Raw genomic sequence first — 22,206 nt, 5'->3', positions numbered from 1 at the left:
TATTATGTACTTTATCACATGGGGTTTAAGAAAAAGACTAGTTTAATACACCCATGTACTTGGTGAAAGAATAACTCTATTACCCAATGGACAATAAATCCCCTAACATTTATTGTCCAATGGACAATAGCTACTAGGAAATTTTTATATTAAAATAATCAAAGTCCTTTAAAGTATGTGACAAAAGCCCTATATTTAAATATAGGTGTGGTACCAAGTACCCCAATTAAATAAAAAGGCTAGAATTCTCCTCATTAAAATAATAATAAAGTACAAGTCAAATCTCAAGTCTTTCAAGTACAAGTCAACTAAAGAATGACTAATGGTATTAACCAATGGGTAATAATTTTCCTAGCGGGTAAAGACCAATGGATAAAAGAAGTACAAGTACTTTTATCTTTAAAATAAGATTTGAAAAGACTACATGTACTCTAAACAAAATATAAAAAATGAAAAGCTTATTGTCCAACGGACAATGATTACCCTAATCATTATGGACCAATGGGTAAAGGCAAAGGTTCAAAAGGTCCAAAAGGTTCATCTAGTAACTAGGTGAGTTGGTTGCTCGGTTCCTTTAACTAGTTGGTTAGAAACTAACTAAATTGGTCAAGTAGGGTTTCTAGTCGAGACCAAAATCTAACTACGACGAAAATTATCAAGAATCATATAGCCACTTAAGAGAAAATAAGTAATTCAAATAAAATTCAAATATTTAACGAAATTTTTATTGACCAAAATTCAGGGGCGTTACAGAACTTTTTTTTTTTTTGATCCGCACAGAACTTCTTTTGTTTCAGAGAATTTGTTAACTTCATTTACTGGGCGCCACTTTTTTGGGACCATTTTTCGAGTCAAGCTTTTTTGGGACCATTTAAGTTTTCAAGTCAAGCATGAGCTCTTGTTACATTGCTTTGGTTTATGCTTGTGCTTGCTACGGAGAACAAAACCCATCTTCCTCTTTCCAACATAACTCACAAATACAAGGCCAAGCACACTACACAAATTGTAAGACTAAATAGGGACCTAGAGGTTTAACTCATTAACACCGTGAGGTTACATGCTAGTATATTTGTTTTGGGAGTAAATGCAACATGGAGGTTACGAGGTTTTGAAATTGACAAATTAGTGAAAGGGGAGCTGTTCGTATAACACATGGCCAACTTCTCTGACATTTTGGTAACAATGGTATAGTCAGTCCATCCTTTCGATTTTGGAAAATTCTTGCTTCACATGGGTGAGTTAAACCCCTAGGTTCCAAGTTAGTCTTATAATTTGTGTAGTGTGCTTGGTCTTGTATTTGTGAGTTAAACTTCGAAGTCCTTAATTATTATTTTTTACATTATGATACAGTTATCTTTATTAAAGGCGGATATGTCTGCGGAAGATTGTACTGCGGTGGATCAAATCTTGATAATGAGGATAAGAATGTGGAGATTTCGTATTTTTTCAGTGCATGGAGAAGTTAGACATAAAAGGGCAACTCTCTGCCGGAAATATACTAACAATGATGATGTTCGGTCCTTAGAAGCGACGGAGATTCTAGAGGCACATTAAGGATATGTGGCTGCTCCTACTTGCTAGTTTCTTTGGGTCAGTTGTTAATAGACATATTGGTGAGTTTGGCGTATGAAACAAGAGAAATGTGTTTCTATGAAATTGCTAATTCAGTTGTTGGATTGCTCACTTATTGCAACAAGCTAGCAGAGGGAAAGAGAGAGCGCGAAGGGTTCCAAATATGTTTTGTTTTGTTCATATAACCTTTAGTGAGTGTCGTTGTCATTGACATACATCAATACACGCACTTTAAATAGGACCACTCTAACTTTGGACTCTATTTTTTTTTTTTTTTACCATATTTGTTTACTTACAAAAGCAAGCACTTTTAACAATAACACACAAGTTTCAATACAGAGGACCCATTAAAATTTTACCAAATAATTGGGTTAGCCAATTTTATAGCTGGGGTTTGCAGAGGAAGAGAGTCAATGTTCTTTCTATAATTTGGTGAATAGCTTATGTCCTTTAGGCACCCTAAAAGAAGCTTTGCAGTGCCCATTGATCCTATTGGGTCATATATATGCCTCACTGTGGCCCAGTTATTTCCGTATTCCTGGAGTATCATATGACCTGCATTGTTGTACATCATATTTTCAGTTAATGAAAATGATACTCACTGTTGTGTAAAACACTGTTACACAATCAATCTCTAGCCGTCCATTGCTGTAATAAATGGTCAGGATTCGCTCAAATTCTTCCCTGAAAAAGTTAAACTTTTCCATGGAAGAGTTTTTTTAAAATCTAGACCGTCTAAATACATCTGGACGGTCAGAATTAGGCGCATAACCGTTGTGTTGGTTGTGCGCGTAGCATCTTTGGAATTTCGGTGTTACTGTGTCATCTTTTATCTTTTAACAATTCAATAGAGGTGATAATCGATGTTCCACCTGCAAAGTTGTCGTTACTTAATTAGCTTTAAGTACCACGAAAATGGTCGCATCATATTATGAGAGTTTGCCTTGTACCTTGTCTAAAATACATACATATATTGGTGCGTTTGAAGAAATTGGGTCTTTGTCGTGCGCAACGGCACACCACGGGTGTTTGTGCTGCAATTATGAGCCCGTCTCAAACCTGGTCATGAAATCGAGAAAGCCCATTTTTTAAACTCGTCTCGAAGGTCATTCACTTATGAATCACACCGGTTTAATAATGGTAACTACTCCCTCCGTCCGGATTTAATTGTTCCTAGTTCTATTCTAACCGGCTAAAAAATGAATTATATCTTTGAATTCGTAATGAATTTCATATCGAATATGGATCTTGTTTGATAGATATCGATTAGTTCCATGATACAAAGTTTTCGAAATCACGTAAAACATTATAAATTGAAAAATATAATCGATTGAAAAATGACACAAATTCCAAAAAAAAAACTATTAAATCCGGACGGCAGGAGTACATGATTGGAGCGTATGCATCTGACACTCTTAAGTCTTAACTGACTATAATTTTACCGGTCGACCTTTTTCAATGCATCGATCGATTGTCCGACCACAAAGTTATTGATATCTCTGATCGGTTTGAAATTTTGTTTGGATAGCATACTCGACGACAACGAGCTTAAAAAAGATGAAGGTTTTCGATTACATCATACACCAAACGTGCCCGCGATGCACTGTACCCATCATGTTTTGTGCCTTTACGCACAGTAGAGGGGTCTAGAGACTCCCCCCAGTTGCCTGAGTTCCAGGACAAAAGGATAGTGAGTGGGAAGCACGCTGGTGGCTCAAGTCATGGGTCCATCACCAGTACAATTATTATTAGACGGTTAATATGGAGATGGTCTCATTCTCCCCAAATATGGAACGTTCTTTTTTCATTATCATTTGAGTGAACAAATTTTGGAGGCTTTTTTGGAACAAAGCATACCTAAAAGTGGGACAGGCGTTGTGGCTTTGTTAATTTCTTTTCTTCTGGGAATTGTTTTCATTGCCGACTGAATTTCCCGGCCCCAAGTTGGCGAGTTGTCAAACTCCAATGAATTTGGTCAAGTAGGAACGAGAAAACATATATATAAATTTGTGTTTTCTATGAGGTCGTAAATGTTTGTTTTCTATAAGGTAGCATGTTCGAATCTAACGGAGGTCAAACATTTTAAACCTTGTGATACTGAAGAGTTTGTCTCCAGTCGTAAACTTCAGAATTAGTCGAAGTGCGGATATATTAGTCTACACATAGAGAAGTTGGTTAGTTGTCTAAACATCGTGTCCCATAACCCACACTTGCGGCTAAGGATGTAATTGGATTACAGTTCATTTGCACATGCGGCTACTAGGAAACCTAATTATTAAGAAAAAGTTAAGAATGGAATTCAATTCCATGTGCAAATTTTTTTTTTTCTAAGCATATATTAACCAAAAAATGTGAAATTAACAATAAGGCTCGATAACCATTCAAATGGGGCAAGTTAACAAGATAGGTTAAAGCCTGGTAGGGCTGTGAACGAACCGAGCTGCTCGCGAGCAGCTTGTGGCTTAGTTCATTAACTCGACTTGTTTAGTAAACTAGTCGAGCTTGACACTCAAAAGCTCGGTTCAGTTCACAAAAGCTTGGCTCATTTGTATGAGCTCAGCTCGTTTAGTAAATTAGTCAGGCTCGGCTCGAACAAGCCGAACTCGAACACAGCAAAGCTCGGCTCCGTTGAGCTCGTTTGCACTTCTAAAGCCTGGTAAGCACATAGAGATGGATTGAGCATGTTAAGAATCCGAGTTCAACCGATTAAAGAGCCAACTTTTATTAGCTCGTATTGAATATCAGTTTAGGAGAGAGACACAAACAACAAACCTCTTGTCCGTTGCATACACAAGAAACAACACATTCGTATTGTCCATATTCCAATATTCGGTACGTATATGCAGATCCAAATATTAGAAAATGTAAAAATATGCAATAATTAAATCAAGTTCAATAGACGATAAAAAGACTCCATTTAAAAGAGAAACATAATTAATTACCGTTTTCATCAAGATTTTTCTACCAGGCATTCTTATTTTGCACTCCATGGATTCATCATTTCCAATTTGATCTCAAATTATTTGACTGCCCAATGGTGAAAAAAACTTTCATTATTCATCCACCACCGACCTAATTAGTAATTAACCTCCCACCACAGACACAAATAAAATAAACTAAAAACCCCAAAAAGCAGAAGACCCCACCATCTCAATTTCCACCCCCAAAATTACCCATCAACTTGTCAACAAGCCGGCATATTCATCATCCTCATCGATCCCATCGCCATTATCATCACCTAGAACGCAAAAAACAATTCAAATTCTATCCCCACCAACATATCCAAAACTTCTCACTTTCTCTTTTCCCATTATTTGTTGCTCATCCTTTTGGAGAATTTTTTCAGTGCTGGACAGGTACCACGTGGGCCGAGTTGTCCGATGCGATTTTGCACGGCTCGGATTTGGAAAGAGAAAAATGAGAGAGAAAGAGGAGGGATGAGAAGAGAGAAAAAGTTTCAATCTGAGCCGTTTAAAAGTGTATTGGACGGCTCGGAAGTGCCGAACAGACACCACTTGAAATATACTAATCATACAACAAAACGAGGGGTCCGTGTGAATTAATTGTGTGTTTGCGTAAGAGAATAAGTGGAGCCTCGGCCTAACTTCCGTCACTGGTCCCCACAAACCGCTACGTTGGATAAATCTGCTCAAACTTGAGACTTCTCACTTGTGCACATTGAGAACATCGATCGCGCAAAAATTATGTTCATGAGAAATTGATTGATGTATTTTCGGAATACGTATATGGTAAAAAAATAAAGCTTGAAACATTGAATTCTAACCCGTTACCTTAATATAAATGTGTTCCTAAAACATTCGACCGAAACGTGACGAAAAAGTTTTTTCTATTTTCATAGAGATATAACTAACAAAAGCTCATTTTCTATTTGCTCCTTGATCATCGTCACCTCCCAAATCCAACATATATAGAAAAAATTATTTGAAATTTTATGAGTTGATAGCTTTGGAGTCCAAAGGATAAAATATATTTACCTATGAAAATGTGATTCAAATTCGGAGGATCGAATTTAAGTTCACATTAACATACAATAAGAAAATATACATGCACGTATTTATGCGAGAAGATCCAAATAAAAATTAAAAATACGCGATCTTGGTGCAAGAACTCCTCATAAATAAGAGGAATGAGTCGAGGACAACAAAACTTAACAAGCTTAAAAAGTATGTATGAGCTTAGTGTATTTATGATAGAGCCGATCTTCAACGAGTTTTAATCAAGCTAAACACGAGCAGATGTTGAGTAGCTTGAAGTGCTTATATAATATATGCATAACGAGTCGAGCAATAGCTGAGAATAATTTATGTATTGATTCTGTGAACCCTTCACAATTTTCATCAATCATAGGAGGATGAACAAAATTATTCTTTCGTAATCGCTTGTTTGAACTTATTCTGAAAGTCTAACGAGCTTTAAAAAATGTTCAAGATTGGTTTGTTAAAGTAATGAACCGATCAAAGATAAATTTTTGATATGAACATCAACTCATGAAAATAATTTTGTACTCCACCCCTTATAAATGCGCTTCAAATTTATCATTTAGTACTTGTATTGTATGTATTTTTACTAGAGTGGAGTGTAAAAATTATTTTCCTAAATTCCAAATTTCAATATAGCATTGATTCAATTACTATGCTAAAGAGATTGGACATCGATAGTTATATCAAAAATTAAATTTTGGTTTTTAAAATAGATGGTCCGACTGTGGCAATAACTTTTAAGTTAAATTGTCTATGATCATCTATTTTATAAATCAAAATTCAATTTTTGTTATAGCTATTGACGTTAAATCAAGCTGGTTTTTGCGTAAAAATCAAGGTTATGAATCTCGTACCTTATTGGCCAGTACATACCAATAATGTCCAATTCCGTTACCCTACACCTCCGATTTCATTCTGGCTCAAATACCGGTTGGTACCAGCCAATACTGGATGGTACCGGATACCGGACTACTTTTAATTTATTTATTTTAAGTACCGGACAAATATCAGACTACTTTTTCTTTTTAATAAATGTGTATATTATACTATAAATTCTTTTATGTGGAAAATAACACTAATAACGATAAATCTAAGGTACCCGATAGTTCACCGGTACCGACACGTACCATACATGCAAGTAGAAAAATCGGTACTCAAGCTAGTACGATATTTAAAAACTGGTTCGATATTTAAAACCCGGTTCAATATTTAAAACCTTTGTAAAAAGATACTACTCCCTCCGTCCTATTTTCTTTGTCCTTTTTTGATATTCGCATCAGTTTTCAATCGCTTATATTTTTCAATATGAATCTCCAAAAATATACAACATGGATCTTATTTGATAGTCCCTCCGTACCTATTTAATTGTTCACTATGATTTTACGTGCATTTTCAACGGCTTATATCTCTCGAAGTATATTATGTTTTATGTTTTTGAAATCATTGTCTTATAAAAAAAATTAAAATCTATCAAACAAAATCCATATTGCATATTTTTAGCAATATACGTCAAGAAATATAAGCCGTTGAAAATGTATGCAAAACCATAATAGACAACTAAAAAGGGACCGAGAGAGTAGTTCTCAATTAAACCTACAACAACAAATTTTCAAAAATAATAAAAATATTATAAATTTAGAAATATAAATATTTAAAAAATAACATGAATAATAAAAATATACAACCAAAATAAAACAGAAAGAATACCATTTGAGACCTACTCCTTCAAAATACTAAATGATTCACTGCAATAAATGAACAATGGATCATCTCGAGAAAAATACTTGGAGTATATAATATTTACTCCATCGAGGAGAGAGGGGACCGATGGATTATGTCGGCCAGTTTTGGACTTATCTTTAAGGGTAAATCAACGTGGCGGCCGTCCCACACGACACACTACTTAGCCAAGCAACCCACCGCCATCTCAAATGCGTGCTGCCTATTCCCTCCTCTCTATCTCTCTCCTCCTTTTCTCTCTCTCCTCCTATACACGTACACCCACATACATCTACCCCCCACACACAATACCCCCTATATAAATACAACAGCTGGGGTTATAGGGAGGTTTTTTCTAGGTTAGTTAGAATCTCCTCTCTCTCCTCCCCCTTCTTTCTCTCTCCTCTTCCGTTACACAGCCAATTATTCCTCTAACAAAGAGAAACGAATCAAATGGAAGAAGCAGGAGAATATTGTTCAAGCACAAGTACAACAAGAAGCACAACGGAGAAGAGGAAACAGAGACAGCACCAGAGAGAGAAGCCGTACCGGGGGATACGGATGAGGAAGTGGGGCAAGTGGGTGGCCGAGATCCGAGAGCCCAACAAGCGCTCCCGGATCTGGCTCGGGTCATACTCCTCGCCTGTCGCGGCGGCCCGTGCCTATGACACCGCCGTGTTCTACCTCCGCGGCCCCTCGGCGAGGCTGAATTTCCCCGAGTTCATAGTCGAGGAAGACGGGGTGGACGGCCACGACATGTCGGCCGCGTCGATTCGGAAGAAGGCGACCGAGGTCGGTGCTAGGGTCGACGCGCTCGAGTCGGCGCTGCAGCACCACGCGGCGGCGGTGGAGGCGGTGGAGAGTCGTTCGGGCCGTGCGTCGGTGAAGCCCGACCTGAACGAGTACCCGGACCCGGAAAACTCGGACGATGACGATTGAAGAGGAGTTTTTTTAGGGTTTGGTGTCGGAGGATTAAGGCTTTTTTTGCATAAAAAAAAGCGACTTCGTGATCGGTGCAGAAATTGCTATCGATCGAGAGAGAAGTCTTTGAACATGATCGAGAGAGAAGTCTTTGCACATGATCCGAAGGGATCGTGTTTGATTTATTAGTGAATCTTCTTTTGCGATTAAAGTTTCGTCTCTCTCTCTCTCTCTAGATAACTACTACTAGTATAAATATCTCGAGGTAAATATAGTTGTATCAAATACAGATTAAAGAGGCTTTTAACGGAGATCCAAGTTTGTTTGTTCTATGCAGTTGATTTGTTGATAATTTTTTTTTCTTCCTCTATATCATCCGTTTGTGTTGATTTTGATGTTGTCGGCAATCTTTAAAAAGTGAACGGTTCCGATGATTTTTGGGGTGTTATCGGAGGAGTGGGGAAGGGGCGGGTATGGAAACAGAAGTGAAAAGAATGAAACAGTGATGATGATGGCAGATGGCCTACATGGCTGCAAATTAGTTGCCCGAAAAGTTGGATAAGAGATAAGGCAGAGATTGGGGTGTTTAAACCGGTTTTTTTGACGTCGTTTGGTGTGGAGTGTGGACACACCACCGCCACGGCATGTGTGTGTGTGTGTGTGTGTGAGAGAGAGAGAGAGAGAGTGGTCCAGGGGCAGGGTGAGATTGTTGGCGTCAAGAGATGGGGGGGTAGTGGTCCTGGATGATGGAAGTTGTCGCCGTCAGGAGATGGTGGGAGGTGGGGATAGGTTTGGTAACTAGTGGTGGCGCATGATGGTGAAGGGAGGTAGGCGGTTGTTTTCCCTAATGGAGCGGTGAGTGTTCTTTTTACCGGTGGCGAGTTGCAGTTCCTCTTATGAGGAAGCCCTACGAGGATCGTGTGTGAGGATTTTTATAGAATTCGGACCGTTTATTTCAACAATATCCAGATGTGTTTGTATTTTTGATTGGTAAAAATTAATTATTACCAGTCAAAAATACAAATACATCCAGACCATTAATTGCCAATATAGACGGTTTAGATGAAAACTCTTATACGATTCTTACAAAAAGATCCTCTAATGGACCCTATAAAACACATCCGTCAATTTTACGTTAAATAGCATTTTTAATGTATCCCATAAAACACTCAAGAATTTGAATGGCTTTAGCTAGTGAATGTGTAAAAACTAACTCTAAGCCATCCACAGTGGTATAATCAAATGCTAATTGTTTTTAAAGTTAACAATGTTGGTGCAAAAGATTACTCACAATGGTATAATCAAACTTAGGAACATCTTTAGAAATAATCAAATTTTGGGCTTTGAATAACCAAAATTAACAATATTTTTTCATAATCAAAATTTGTGGATCCTACACCACATAAGTTAATTAGTTCCAAAATTTGTATACACATGTGTTTCGACTAGTATTTTCTTCTTCCATTCTTCGCCCACTCTTTTTTTTTTTTTGGTTAAAAAAATAAAATTGAAAAATAAAAATTTTATGTAGCCAAGCTTTTTCGCTACTCTATATCTTTTTCACTTCGCCAACAAACTATTTCTCTTTCTTTTCCTCCAAAAGTGAAACTCATATCTCTCGATCATCTACAATTCAATTCATCGTCGCCGGATTAAGGTATTTCACTCTTCTTTCCTGTTTCTACTACCTACCCCCGAAAAAAAAAGGAAAAAATCATAATAGGAGAGAAGGAAGTCACCGATTTTTTTTTTTCAAAATTAAGAGAGGGAATCGATATATTTTAACTCATAAAAAACGTAAATGGAGGGAAGTGAATGACGGATAACAGGGGGAGAGAAAATGAAATTGTAGTGAACCCCATATTTTGATTATGGACTAGAAGTGACCATAGTGAAGCTTAACATTGTTAAACTTAGCAACCTCTTAAGTGAATAATCAAAAGCTGATGTGTCAACTTTTGGTTATCCTTTTTTGATTATACTACTGTAGATGGCCTAATGGTTGTAAAAACTAGCTCTAATGGTTTAAATAAATTAGGTCAGTAATCTATAACTCAATAACTTACCCTATAAATTTGGCCTCCTATTTATGCACTCATTTTTTGGTCCAATTTTTAGATTAAAAAAACTTTTTATTATTATTTTAGGATAAAATGAAATTTTTAGAAAATATTGTTGTTGCAACAAAACAATGATGTTGGAATAAAATGTATACCTTGGGACGTATAAGAAAATATTTTGAGGTATTTTGTTTTTCAAAATGTAGGATTGCTCTACTGTAATCCTTGCTCTAGTACTTTAAAAACTTCAAAATGGTACTCCTATTGCCATCGAAGCTTCAAAATGGTAATGTGGTTGCTAAAATATAGACAAAATTAATTAGCCATCCTCTTGACCCAACTTATTTAGGTGTCCATCCTATTGGTTTAAAATATTTATGTTTAAAATATATATATATATATATATATATATATATATATATATATTTATTTATTTATTGTGAATTCCTGCAATTTCTCCATTTCAATGTTTCCACAATTACCGGGATTGTGTAATCCCAATTGAAACAAATCTGCTCCTATATTTTTCACATTCCTTCCTATAAAATTCTCTTTCTCCCCTATCTCTCTGGAACCGAATTTTATGACCATCCATGCACTCAATAAATTAATGACCTCTTATCAATCCATAAGTGGTCTTATTTTTAGCACAAACTACCATTGAGCCATTCAATTTTAGGCCCCATTAGAGATGCTCTAATAAGGTCAATATTTAAAAATGTCGTTAACGAAAAAATAAGAATGTATTAATTATGGTTGTAGGCGCTGTGATAGAGTCAGGGTTTCTGAAAAGTGAGTCGGTGCTTAGAAAAATGCTAATTCATAATGTACTCCTTTCGTCACAAAATAATGGTTCCTTTGAGCAGCCGTGTCATTTATAAAACTTTTATATTTAGCAATTTATAATATGATTTTTATCATTTAAAAATTTTATATAATAAAATTAATTGAGATTTATCAAGTAAAACTCATATAATGTGTAAAAAAAACAATATACTAAAAAGATATAAACAGTATTTTTGAAACGTCCCAAGTAGTGAAAAGCAATCATTATTTTGGGACTAAGGAAGTATTAAGTAACATAGATGATCTTAACGGCACCCTTCAGGCAATGCCGCAATAGTAGGCCTATTTGGCTTAATAATACTGTTGGATTAGAAGGTACAAGTCTCTTTTAAAAGGGTAGAGTGCTTCATTCTTAGTATAATTACCAATTTACCATACTTGCTAGGTCAAATTTACAAAATAAAATAAAATTTCGTTTGATTACAATTATATGAAAGAAGTCGTGTAGTTATATAAGTGACACCACTTGACTCTGTATCCGTCTCGAATGGACAGCAATGCGCTGACCATCTCTATATGATAAATAAGTTTGATTGGGTAAACATAGCGACATGAATTCATCACATTTGTATTGCAATAATGAAGTATAGTTTAGGGAAATGATTTTGTCACACCCTGCAAGTGTATTTTTGTACCAAAAAATATACTTGCGGGGTGTGGCATTATCAAAAAGGGTGTGGCCAAATCACTACCCTATAGTTTATTTCCAAAGTCGTATTCATGGCTCATTTATCTTAATATGTGAAATTACTATTCTTAGACTAACTTTGTTTTTTTTCAATCTATGATCTATACATCAAGACCTTCAGAATGAATTATTTGCATTAGTATAACAAGACCCTTTTGGTGGCCTGCTAAATTAAACCCATTTCTAAATTAAATCCGGTTTTAGTATTGTTTTCTTCTAGAATCTATGTTACAATTTTACACTAGACCCTTAAATTCTTTTTCATTATTATTATTATTATTATTTGCTTCATTACTCGTAGAGGTTCAATTCATGAAATTAATTGCAGCATGACACCATTAATTATTTCTAGTATTTCCAATGTAATACCATCTCAACACCTAGACAAAACTCCAAACCTAAATCTAAAGCGGTACCCCGTGATAGGAATGAAATGGACCCAAAAAAAAAACCCAGGATTTTATTGAAAATGTGTTCGCGTTAGTTTACCGGCATCTTTGTAATTTGAAAAAAGAAGAAGTTGTATTAGAGTGCCCTCCAGGAGAGAATACTCCCCGATTGCAATCAAATGAGTGTTTGATTGGTGTCATTTTTTGTTGCAGGTGACCAGGCATATGCATGATATTTTTTCGATGTTTGTCATAATTTTTACGTTTAATTATTTGTCTCACGAGAGAAAAATATAGAAGTACAAAATGCAAACCAAAGTTGAAAAAAAAACTCAAATAGACTAACACATGTACAAAAAAAAAAATTAAAGAAATAAAAAAGAGGAGATGTTTCAAAACAAAATCGTCTTTTGTGAAGTTCTTTTTGCTTCGTAAGTTTTTACCTTTTAGACTCTAATGGTTAATCCAAAAAATTTAACGTGAATTTAATAAAAATTCAAAATGACATAAACTAATGCCAAAACAATTAGGGAGGAGTGGCTATATAATCTATTTTACTTTTGGCCGGTCCCCTCCTTCCTATGGTTTCTTTCTGCCGCCAATCAGCACTCCAATAAGATTTTGACATTTTTTCTTCAACAATTGGTCTTTTGCACTTCGGTTCCAATATATATAATTTTCTTTTCTATTTTGTTGTTTGGCTGATAAATGTCTCTGATACTTAATGGTCTTAAGCCCTAAGCATAACCTCAAAATGGACTATGGAATGAATTTTTTATTTTTATAATCGGATGTTCGGGCTAGCGTACCTCGACTGATTTTAAATTCGGGACCTTAAAGCTAACGGCTAGACAATTAAACTACTGACATTTGGGTTGAACAATAGTATTAAGGAACAGAAAACATTCATTTTACTTACCAAAAAAAATTCATTAATTTTCCGAGCTCGTGATCTTCGCAACAATATATGCAACACTAAATACACTTGTTGGATTCCAACACATGCAGCTGGTTCCTGTATCAAATTTCTCCACAAGAAACCTTCAATAAGTTGGTTGCATGGTATCTCAAATTTCGCTCCTACTCAGTCGAGCCGTCCAAAACACAGATGGGCGCTAGGATCCGCCACGTGGTGGCCATTGCACCCAAAAATTCTCCTGCAGTTCAGTAACTCAGCAAGATGAGTCTTTCATCGGTGGCTTGCGCCCCAGAAGGGATCGATCTTCTCCACCTCTTGCAAAGGCCTAAATTCGATTTCTCTTTTCAACCATGAATCTGATAGTGAGTGAAAAAAAAATTCATAAAGTACTCCTAAGCCAATTCGTTTGAAGAAAAATTAAAAGGATCAACACACTTTCATTTAGATTCGTGCACATCCATCTATGTCTGTAGCAGTTGTCATGAGAGTATTTTATCAACCACCATTACTAGGCCAACTGTCATTTACGTAGGTGACAAAGATGGTCAAATCTATCTGGGACAACTATGTCATTTTCAATTTCAATCTGCATCAATATTGTCCAGCTATTCAAGAAATAGAAAATACTGTATAGGATTTACTTCGGGCAAGGCCGGGCATCTCGGTCCAGCTTGCGCACCTCGGACTGATTCCTACAGTCTCTCCCAATGCTCCCATAACCCTTTCTCATGGTAACGATTGGTTGTGAGGTGGTCCCAAGAGTTATATATTACCAATAAGTGAAATTCAACATGAAACCTTAGAAGAGAGCGAACCCGTAAGAGACCCGTAGACCACCAAGCAACCCCTGAGGTTATTTTGTAGGATTTGTTGATACTGGTCTCTGAGGTAGGGCTTATCTAAGATGATGTAAGTTCGATCTGCTGGATAATTAAATGACCATATCCAGTTATGAGAGGCTGATAAACAACAGGAGAGAAGAAGCATAGTATTATTGTCGGTGTGCAAATTAAACTAATACACCGTCCTTTTGTTTATTCCTGCTAAGATGTAGGAGTAATAGCTTTGTTCAAGAAATCCGGCACAAAAACTTGGTCAACTAATTCGATGTATTCGGACACATTACAGTCATCTTTTTTTAATAACCGGACGTCCTGACCAGCTTGCGTGCACCTCGACTAGTTCCGGGTTCTGAAGTAAATGACGGGCAAACTTCCAACCTCTATTAGCCTCAAGATTTATAATGTTAGGCTTTCGTCGGATTCGAACTCTCGACTTCTTTGGTTACATGCTTTTTAGTTATTTTCTCGTACCCACCTGACCAAAATTTAGGATCTGGATACAGTACCGGTACATTTAATAGAGACAGTAAAATAAAACCAATTAAATATGACTAATAAAAAATATTGATGATCATGAAAGAAAGTCTTTGGGGAATACCGCAATAGATAAGGTGCGTGCATCAAATCCATTATTTATACATTTCTCTAAACATGTTTCAAAGTGGGGAAGTGCTACAATACACACCCTTTATTTGGGTGTGTATCATATGCACCCTTATTAAAATACACCAAAATGTTATGAATTCCAAAATGTTACGAATCTATTGCTAAAAAGTTACGAATCATATTGTTGAAAAGTTACGAATTTTTAGTATAAAAGTTACGATACGAAATAAAATGTTATGAATGACCGGTCCTACAAGTAATTTTTTATGAGGTGGCACAATATGAACCACACAATAGGTGCATATGGTACACACCTTAAAAGGGTGTGTATTGAAGACTTTCCCTTCAAAGTGAAGAGATTCTATTCATATTTCTCGAAGCTGGTTGGATGGTGTAAAGACGATAATGTTGCGTCTGGATTATATAAATTGGCATATGCTAACATCCGCTCTAAAGGCGAAGAATAATAGGTAAAATATGTATTGGTATTCGAGAAAAATATATTGATATATCTAAAAGTGTATCAATACATGTAAAATGTGTATTGATAGCCGAATTTATTTGTTTGAAATTATTAAAAAAATATCTTCTGTGTAGTGGGCGAAATTTAACAAGACCGAAGAAAATGCTAACATCCGCTGTAAAAGGCAGAGTTTAGCAAGGCTGTTAAAATTTTATCAAGCTAAAGAAATATGATGTGTCAACATCCTATTATCATGTCGTCATCTACACAGTGGTTCCTAACTTTTTTGGGCCCGAGGTGAGCTTCAAAGTTTAGGGTCCATTCATAATTTACGAGCACCCAAAATAAACAGTATAAATCGAAAGTAATGATCATAACAAGAAGGTAAAAGTATCATTAAAATACGGATCTGGCTTTATGGGGATTGCACTGTGCATTTGGCCGAATAACGGCTCGTATCGAGTTTATTTTTATGATCAAAACCGTTCACGTTATGGAGTTCGTCAAAAACTTCAACCACGTCAAAAATCATGTTTATTTAAAAACTTTTTAATGCCTAATCGGACCATGTTTATGTTTCTGAAAATGGATATTGCCACATTGGATCAAACCCATTAAATCTAATTAAGTAAAGTAAAAAGTCACTCCAATAAGGTATTAAACAATTTCCAATTAACATGATTTTTGACAGGATTGAAGTTCTCAACGAGCTCTATGACATGAACGGTTCCGATCTTGAAAATAAACTCGATACAAGCCATTATTCGGCCAACTGCACGATGCAGTCCCTTTGTCGACAAGCCAGATCCTTCAAATATCACGCTTCTTGCATTTTTAACGGCGAAAGTAGCAACTATGCTAGCATAATCAATCATTTCCATTCATAATGGACTAATTTTTTTATACCTCATACAATATACCCTATAAACTATGGGAACCTCTGGTTTTTCAAAAAGAAATTGGGAGCCCAAGAGGCTTTCTCACCTTCCATTAGGGATTTGGTCATCTGTCGTGTGATTCTTAATGTCACACAAAATGAGAGTAACCACAGTCTCATTCGAAGAATTCAAAATGTGCATTTGTGGCCCTCAATGCATACGCTATCCATGCAAAAATTAAGTTGACTGAACATGGATATCCATGTGAATAAACCACAACTATCGTAACATCAACGAATAGTCAACGTATAATCGTCCATTGGTCTTCAAATAAATCCGATTCAATGAAGCCTTTATTGTGGACCAATCAAGCTTATATTTTGACTAGGCAATTTACACATTGTGGTCTACAAAATAAACAGACCAAATAAATCATCAAATAAGAGCACGAGATTTTATATTACATTTCATGGGAGATCACATGAGATATTGTCACACAAGAGGATACTTTTCCGAAAGGGATATGCTACCAAAGATGAGTTTCTTACCTTCTGATTGGTGATTGCTCAGTTTCTCCCTAAATTCATGGTTCCAACAATGGCTTAGCATTCAAGTTAGGCTATCATGGATCATGATCACCAGTGTTTAATTTCAACAGGTTTTATGACTGCAAAATTCCTAGAAATCACTGAATAATTAGACTCTGTTTACGGTCTTCTCATTATTGTGGGATCTTAAATACATCGTTGTACATTTTGACAATTAATATAATGTTTTCATTTCGGAAAACTAAAACTAACAAGTAACAACATATAAATTGGCGCAATATTCTCCACTTACTCTTAAATAGGTGCCGAGTGGAAGGGCCGTCACTCAATGGATAAAAGTCACGATAGGGATAACAGGCTGATCTTTCCCAAGAGCTTTCATCGACGTGAAGGTTTGACATCTCGATATCAGCTCTTCGCCACCTAATTAAATTTTGAATGCAGGGACAGAGCTACCTTTGGATTTGGAGAGGCCCGGGCCACCCCCAACTTTGCTAATACCACCCCATGTATACACATATAAATAGTACTAATAATTTGCTACACCGGCACCCCCAAACCATTGGTAGGCTGAGGAATGATGATTCCATTCCTTCCCAAATCATTTCCTAGAACCTAACACTTACCTCAGTTCTAGAAGCCAACATGCTTGACAAAAGTGTATCTGCCACTGATTTTAAATCCCCAAACCATTCATTGCTAGAATAGTATACACATCAACTTATGTGAGTGAGAAATCCGCACAACGAAAATGCATTTTGATTCGCTACTATCCAAGGCATGCTAGGTACACAGAAAATGTACTCCGAAATTACCCGAAGTACACATAAAATGTACTCCGACCGAAATTACCCAAAAAATGATAAATTCATCCTCTAAAGTGAATCAATATCGTTGATTTACATTTTCGGAGAAATCTTGGGGGTACATCTTCTGTGTACCTAGCATTTCTCGTGGTGAGGTTTCATACGTTCAAAGGATGATCATAGCTTTCTGAGACGATCTTGGTAGAGCAGCTTCGGGGTTTGTTCCAAAGTTTTCAGGATGCATGAATCTTGGAAATTAATCAAAGAAGGGGCGTTGATGTGGCTGAGTTTTTTTATTCAAGTTCTGGGCATTAATTCCAGCTTTTGGGTTTTTCTGCTGCTTTGTGTCGTTTGGCATGGCTTTTGATCTGCAGCTGAAGGCGTTGTGGTTGGGTGATAAATAAACAAAAAAAATTTAAGTCATTGTCATTGGGTTTAGTGGTTTATTAATTTTTGCTGTTGGATGGGGTATCGGGGATTGGTTTGGGCTTTTGTTCCTATGATTTCTGCATGTAATTGTCCTTTCGTCCATGTTATTTTTGGTTGGCGTCTTGCCTTCTTTATTTTTGGATATCATGTCCTTGGTCTGTTTAGTCTTTTTAAAATAACAAAGTTTTTTTTTTTTTTGGATAAGCTAAAATAGCAAATTAAGATTAATAAATTTCTTTTGCGAAAACGGAAAAAAGTGACAAGAAAAGGGATAAAGGGCAACTTATCTTCCTTTAATATAAAAAAAAAAAACTCAGTCAGGAAAGGAAAAAGAATCTTATACAGGATATAATATTGTCTTTCTTATGGCATGATGCTTATTCTACGACAGAAGGATAACAATGTATACTAACCTACCATTTCACTTTATAGTACTAGTTCCTTTCTCCTCAACACGTGCAAGTTTCACTCTATACCTCTGCATCAGCAGCAGCAACAACAACAACAACAAAATTTAATTGTACTTGCATGATTTAACAAAAGACAGAACTGGGAAGTAAGCAAGGAAATATTTTAGCAATTTGAAAGCAACGTGAAACTACTGCAATTCCTAAATGTAATCAAGTGGAGTATTGCAACATGAAAACTCTCTCTCTCTCTCTCGCTCCATATGTGTGGTTACCAGGTATTGGCGTTTCCTTACTTTCTTTCTTTTTTGGTTCAAAGGTCAGGTACGTCTGGACCAACTTACGCGTATCTCAACTATTTCCCTCTCCGGTCTGATCAAAAGAAGGCCATTAATGTCAAGGCTAAAAAATTCACAAGAAATTTCTCTCTTGCGACCTGGCCACGAGAGACTACCAAGTTTCAAACTTACGATGTCTGAATTTATAGTTCATTCCTGTTGCCACTTAGGATTGGCATATTTTCAAACTAAGGGAAGTCATTAAAGAACAGCAACAGTGGGACCTCTCAGACAGCTTTAGCCTAATTTGTTTATTATTCCCAATATAACTTATCATCTTGGAGCCAATTTATTAATGGGATGTACTATACATGTCCTACTGTTGCTTAGAAATAGAATAGTGACTTTCAATTTCTTGACGTGTTCAATCTTCAAATTGCAAAACAGGACATTAGTTGTGGTTCAAACCACTTAACCTAAATCAATTATTCTGTGTGTCATGTTCTCAGAAAATAACGACACCGCATGCTTCACTACATAATTGTCGCCTCATGCTGTCATACACAGGCGATGGCCCCTACACACCATAAATCATCGGCTCTGACACAGCTTGTGGGAGGACCACCGTACGCATTGTGCAGGGGCCGCCGCCTGTGTGATAGAGAGGCGATGATTTGTGTGGTTAGATAGGCGGTGTCTCTGAACTTACTTTTTAGAAAAACAGACCAGGCCCACGATGACATAGATTAAAGTAACAAACTTTAAGTGGCCCAGGCCCACGGTGCAGACTGAGATATTATTCCTTTTGCTGGACATATTGAAGTGGCCCAGGCCCACGGTGCAGACTGATATTATTGCAAGATCTTTAAAAAAAAAAAAAATACTCCATAAAAATCACAAGTATATTATTCTTGGGTTTTTTTGGAACAAAGGGAAAGAGAGGAAAAAGAAGGTGTAGGGAAGGTTGGCGTCTGAAAGAATAGTTGACTCGTTGACCAATTGACTGCCCAATCGGGGCTGACATGCCGCGACTAGCCCGCTAGACATATGGCGTGCGATCAAGCGGCGTGATACGTGGTGCAATGTTAGATGCAGCGCGGGTGACCTGGCCCCACGTTGCGACCGTGAGGGCAAGCGATCCCGCGCGACTAGCACAAGAACACAGGGGGACGCGAGCCTCGGTGCCCAAACGGACAAGTCCCAAGGCAGCCCGAACGGGAGGTAAATGTTGGTATGTTTCCGTAGAGGAAGAAAGACATATGAAAAAGCCAACCTATAAGCTGATGCTTCCCCAGAAATTAGGGGAGATAAAGCGAGAAGATCACCGAATATCTAAATGACCCAGACTCTTTATTCTGCTCCGGTTGCCATGGCAGGGCCCTTAGAGGCTTGGCCGTGGTATTGGCATGGCCGAGCAGGTCGTGACCTTGCCTATATGGGAATTAGAGGAGATCTAGTGGCGCGGTGACTTGAAAAGGAGAAGGGATCTCCGCAAGAGAAGGAGAGGTCTGGCGAGCTAGAGACTTGCGCGACCCGCGGTCAGGGTTACGGAAGAAGACATGTGTTAATATTTCATAGAGTCAACTGGCGCTCGAGTATTTGGCCCAGATGTTTATAAATACAAAACATTCTCCTCAGACTTTCCGGAGTTATTGGTTGATTAGACACCCAGAGAGAGAGGAAGTTGGTGAGTGTTGATTCTGATAGATAAATATTCTCTTCTCAATATCTCTATTGTCTTCCTCTTAGGCTTTCAAAATCGACGTCACACAGATTGACTGCCATAGTCCATTCTGTACACCCTTGCCTTCTCCTTCACCCCCAAGAGATCCTCTCATTCCTCATCTTGACTGTTGATTATTCATACCTCTCCGGCGCTCATACATTCGGGTTAGACAACATTTGACCCACACATCCAACCTCTCTTACATAAGGAAAAGTTAAATAATTTCCCTCCCCTTTTTGGTGGGGGGGGGGGGGGGGGGGTGTGTGTGGGTGGCGGGGGAAGAATTGCAAAAATAGAATTCTAAGCATAGTAGAATTTTTCCCTTCCTTTAAATCACATTTTCCTTCTTAATTGTTGTCGCTTCTCATCTCTCACTTTTCGCAAGTTCCAAATAGAGCATTAAGCTTAAAATAAAAGGGAAAAAGCAGTTAAACTAGGATATTTTGCCCATGACTCTTTATCTTCTCATACAGAAAAGTAATACAGTACTATATGGGCATGCCCCATGTATATATTTTAGCTGGCATGCCCCATGTATTGACCCAATGTGATTCTGCACTGCACATGGTGTTGTTGTAAAGCTACTCACATTGATGGTGTGGTTGTGGTTGTGGTTGATGGCAATGACATGATTTAACATTCCATTAAGTACTTAGGATCAAACATCTAGAAGAGCATAATAAAAACCGAAATTCCTCCAAAACTTTGAAGTTTCCTGAACCCAAAAGGTTACAAGGAAAAATAGTGGAGTGTTGGGATTTGCGAAGTCTGATTCGGCTATCAATTGCCACTTCACCGACTATATATGACGGCGTTCGACTAGCAGTGTAAAACCCTAAGACATAAATAATGTGCTATACGCAATCAATGCAACTTGAAAAATTCTTCTTCATTGATGCGTGTCAACATGGGTGCCGTAGATGTTCCCAACTACCCGATTGAAAAACCGCAGAGAATACTTGTGTCGTGCTTTTCTGTTTGCGTACTTCGCCTGGTTATTCTTTTTGCAATTGTGTACGTGAGTTAGTTGGGGTCGGTTCAACAACACGGAGTCCACGCATGAAAGCAAGCTGCCTGCTAAAGGTACTGAACAGGTAAAAAAACTTAACAGTGACAACCCTGCTCTCAAATGTGCATTCCCTCTACCATTCCACCATATGGTCAAACAGAGATTGAAGCAAACATAAATTAATGAACAACAGATTGCAGGATGATATGGGGAAGCAGTTAAAATTAAAAGCACGGACGGCCATATTTTTGGCAACAAAAATACTCCGGTGAAAAAGAGATAATGTCATGAGTGATAAAACCGAATATTCTGAGATACAAAGTTGGAGATGTGATCGAACCAAGCCCATAACTGATTAATTTTCTTAAAGAAGATGGTTCCAGGCCTCAATTAATCTAATATTGTGGACAAGTCAGGCTCGTCTTGCATTAGTTCGAACAACTTACGAGTAGATCACATCGAATTGGAACACATATCCACATACTATTACCAACCTTGGCTTTGAACTACACTTTCTCCATTCTCTGCCAATCAGAACACGAAAAATCCACCGAGAGAATCGCATTATGACACTGATGTTACGACACATGGAAAAGTATTGGTGGTAAATTCTTAGGCTCAGATATCGCGTTATCATAGTAAAAGCAGGACTTTACCCCTTCTTCACTTTCATCTTCTCAAGGACCGAAGGGGAACTTATGAACGACGCACCTCTGTATTCTGCTCTGTATTTTAGTCGGTCAACTACAGCTTTGCATCAGCAGAAAGCGTGTCTAATATAATCTGAAAAAAAATCTAATACCATTCCGCCTTCCGGTAAAGAAAAATAATTCAATCTCCCAGCGTCGTATGCCACTAACAAATGAACACCAGTTCAGTACACTGATGTTTGACACAAGCAGTGAACATTTTTCTGATCGGCTACAAGCAGTGAACATTAAGACTCGCGCAAAATTTGTAGTCTGAAAGGAAAGCACCAGGCGAAATGTTTTTATCGCCTGCTTTGCTAAGTTTGCTGCTACCATGGTATGCGACACAACTTTTGCCTTATAGAGAGCTAGACAAGATGAGAAGAGATACCAATTTCACAGATGGAAGA

General features: G+C 37.3%; 1 protein-coding gene across 1 annotated transcript; it reads left to right on the top strand.

Moving 5' to 3' along the window:
* Window positions 1–7,511: 7,511 nt before the first annotated feature.
* Window positions 7,512–8,565, top strand: LOC131331237 (ethylene-responsive transcription factor ERF011-like). The gene has a single exon (XM_058365121.1). The coding sequence runs from the start codon at window positions 7,746–7,748 to the stop codon at window positions 8,229–8,231; it is 486 nt and encodes a 161-aa protein (XP_058221104.1). The 5' UTR covers window positions 7,512–7,745; the 3' UTR covers window positions 8,232–8,565.
* The last annotated feature ends 13,641 nt before the right edge of the window (window positions 8,566–22,206 follow it).

The sequence above is a fragment of the Rhododendron vialii genome, chromosome 6a (genome assembly GCF_030253575.1).
Source record: "Rhododendron vialii isolate Sample 1 chromosome 6a, ASM3025357v1".
NCBI lineage: Eukaryota > Viridiplantae > Streptophyta > Magnoliopsida > Ericales > Ericaceae > Rhododendron > Rhododendron vialii.
Note: the sequence above shows the minus strand (reverse complement) of the source record. Positions and strands in the feature narration are given on the sequence as shown.

Excerpts from the sequence above, each read along its gene's own strand:
- LOC131331237 (XM_058365121.1), top strand. The coding sequence starts at position 7,746 with ATGGAAGAAGCAGGAGAATATTGTTCAAGCACAAGTACAACAAGAAGC.